The 2,513-nt window shown below is 51.0% G+C and overlaps 1 protein-coding gene across 1 annotated transcript in view; it reads left to right on the top strand.

Annotated features, from left to right (window-relative positions):
• Window positions 1–2,513, top strand: part of Zan (zonadhesin) — an 86,392-nt gene that overhangs the window by 76,699 nt on the left and 7,180 nt on the right. Inside the window, 3 exon segments of the mRNA XM_005371467.1 lie at window positions 192–436; window positions 1,233–1,362; window positions 2,084–2,255. Of these exon segments, the coding sequence (XP_005371524.1) occupies window positions 192–436; window positions 1,233–1,362; window positions 2,084–2,255 (547 nt within the window).

The raw sequence follows: 2,513 nt of genomic DNA, 5'->3' as shown, positions 1-2,513 counted from the left end.
TGACTCTGTGTCTGCACTGTTGGGGGAGGGGAGGGGAAGGGGGAGGGGAGAGGAGCTCTGTGACTAAAAGAATCAGAGGCAGGGCCCCTGGCCTAAGAGGGAGGGTCATCAGAAATACCACAGTTAGGAAGAGATTCTGGGAGACCAGTAGCTGGACTGAGGTCCTTTCCAGTGTGCACATTTCTTGACAGAACTGGAAAAATGTACCATCTTTGGGGATCCCTATTACCACACTTTCGATGGCTTCTCCTACCGCTTCCTGGGTCGGATGAACTACTATCTCATAAAGACAGTGGACAAACTCCCAGAGGGGATGGAGCACCTGGTCATAGAGGGGCGCAACAAAATATCCCCCAAAGGGAATCCAACCTTGCATGAAGTGACCACCAACGTCTACAGCTATAAAATACAGCTCCAAGAAGGGCTGGTGGCTTTGGTGAGTAAAGGGGCAGGACCAGACCTGAAGGGAACCTGGAGACCACTGGAGATCGTCTGTGGTTAGCAAAACCAGAGTGCTCCATTGTCAGGGAGTTTCCAGGGGTGCAGACTGCTCTTAGAAGTCAGAGTTGGTGCCACTTCCTGGAAAAAAGCGGCGCAGGGCGGTAGGGCTGAACAAAGGGCTGGGAGGATGAAAGGAGCGAGGGGGCGGAAGGGAGGATGGTGTGCATGTGGGAATGGGGCTGGCTAGAAAAGCAGCATTCTTTTACACTTACTTCAATTTTAAATATTTACTCATTTATTTATCATTTATTTATTTATGTGTGTCTATGTAAGTATATCCGCATATGTATGAGTGCCCACAGAGGCCAAAAGGTGTCATGAACCCTGAATCTAGTGTTATAGGTAGTTGTGAACAGTCCAACGAGGATTCTGGGAACCAAATGCAGGTCCTCTGGAGACACAGCAATCACTGTCAACCTATGGGTCATCACTCTGTCACACTTTCTTATTTATTGTACTTGTGTGTACATGTGTGGAGGTCAGAAGACATCTTGGAGGAGTCAGTTCTCTGAGTCCACCGTGTGGGTCCTGGAAGTCAACCTCAGGTCTTCCAGATCAGTGGCAAATGCCTCTACCCACTGAGCCATCTCTCTTTCTGAGTGTTTGCAAGGAAGGAACTGAGGTATAAAGGGAGGTCTCTGACACTGGCTGGGCAAAGCCAGGTGCAGACAACAGCAGCAGTGAGTGTGGCCCACTTAGCATGCTGTGCAGCTGCAGTCTTCCATTTCAAGGTCAACAACCAAAAGGTGGCAATCCCCTACAGTCCAAATGACCACCTGCGGGTCCTCCTGCGGGCGCAGCGGCTGTTTCTCATCACTGACTTTGAAATGGTGGTGGACTTCGATGGGAAGCACAGTGCAGGTAACTGGGGCACAGACTCAGACCGCAGAGGACCTGTCTCTGAGCCAGGCATGCTCGCTCACATACGTAATCCCAACCCTCGGGAGCCAGAGGCAGGAGGATCTCCAGTGAGATTGGGGACAATGTGGTCTACATCGTGAATTCCAGCCTATTCAGGGCTTATAGTGCAATACTGTCCCAAAGAAACCCAGCAAAGCAGTGGTGACACACACCTTTAATCCCAACACTCAGGAGGCAGAGGCAGGTGGATCTCTGTGAGTTTGAGGTCAGCCTGGTCTACAGAGCGAGTTCCAGGACAGTCAAGGCTGTTACAGAGAGAAACCCTGTCTCGAAAAATGAAAAAAGAAAAAAAGAACCCAATCAAACCCTAACCAAGAAACTGACAGTGCAGGTGTGGAGAAGCTAGCCTCAGCTACACAGCTGGAGCACACCTGTAGTCTCTGCAGTCGGAAGGTGGATGCGGGAGGGTCAGGAGTGTGAAGCTAGCCTCAGCTACATAGCCTGTATGAGTCCAGCTTGGGCTATATGAGACCCTGTCTCAAAAATAAAAATAGCAACAATAAAGCCAATAACCACAGAACAATAGGAACCCCATTTCTGGGATGGAAAGGCACAGCTCAGATAGGTCAGAGTTATACCTGGGAATAGAGCCCCCAGCCTGAAAGGGAGACTCAGATTGTGGAGGGGAGAACAGAGTTTGGCTCACTACTTTGTCCTGCAGTGATCTCCTTGCCTACCATGTACCGTGGGCTGATACAGGGCCTGTGTGGAAACTATGATAAGGACCGAGCCAATGACTTGATGTTGCCCAGTGGAACACTCGCCTCAAACATCAGTGTCTTTGGCAACAGTTGGGAGGTGAACATGGTGAAAGCCCTCTTACGATTGCCAAGGTGAGGGCTGGGGATTGGGAGATGACTAAGAGTCTCTTTCACTGGAGCTGTAGAGAATTGAACCTGTAGACTTGTGCACATAATCTGAGCCACACCCCAGCCCCTTACTGAGGATCAAAGCCAGGTGCTCTCCCACTGAGCCACACCCCAGCCCCTCACTGGTGGATTCTAGGCAGGGGCTCTACCACTGAGCCACACCCTAGCCCCTCACTGGGGGATTCTAGGCAGGGGCTCTACCACTGAGCCACACCCTAGCCC

This window comes from Microtus ochrogaster, unplaced genomic scaffold, assembly GCF_000317375.1.
Source record: "Microtus ochrogaster isolate Prairie Vole_2 unplaced genomic scaffold, MicOch1.0 UNK109, whole genome shotgun sequence".
Lineage (NCBI taxonomy): Eukaryota > Metazoa > Chordata > Mammalia > Rodentia > Cricetidae > Microtus > Microtus ochrogaster.
The sequence above is the reverse complement of the archived record's forward strand: the minus strand, read 5'-3'. Positions and strand labels throughout refer to the sequence as shown.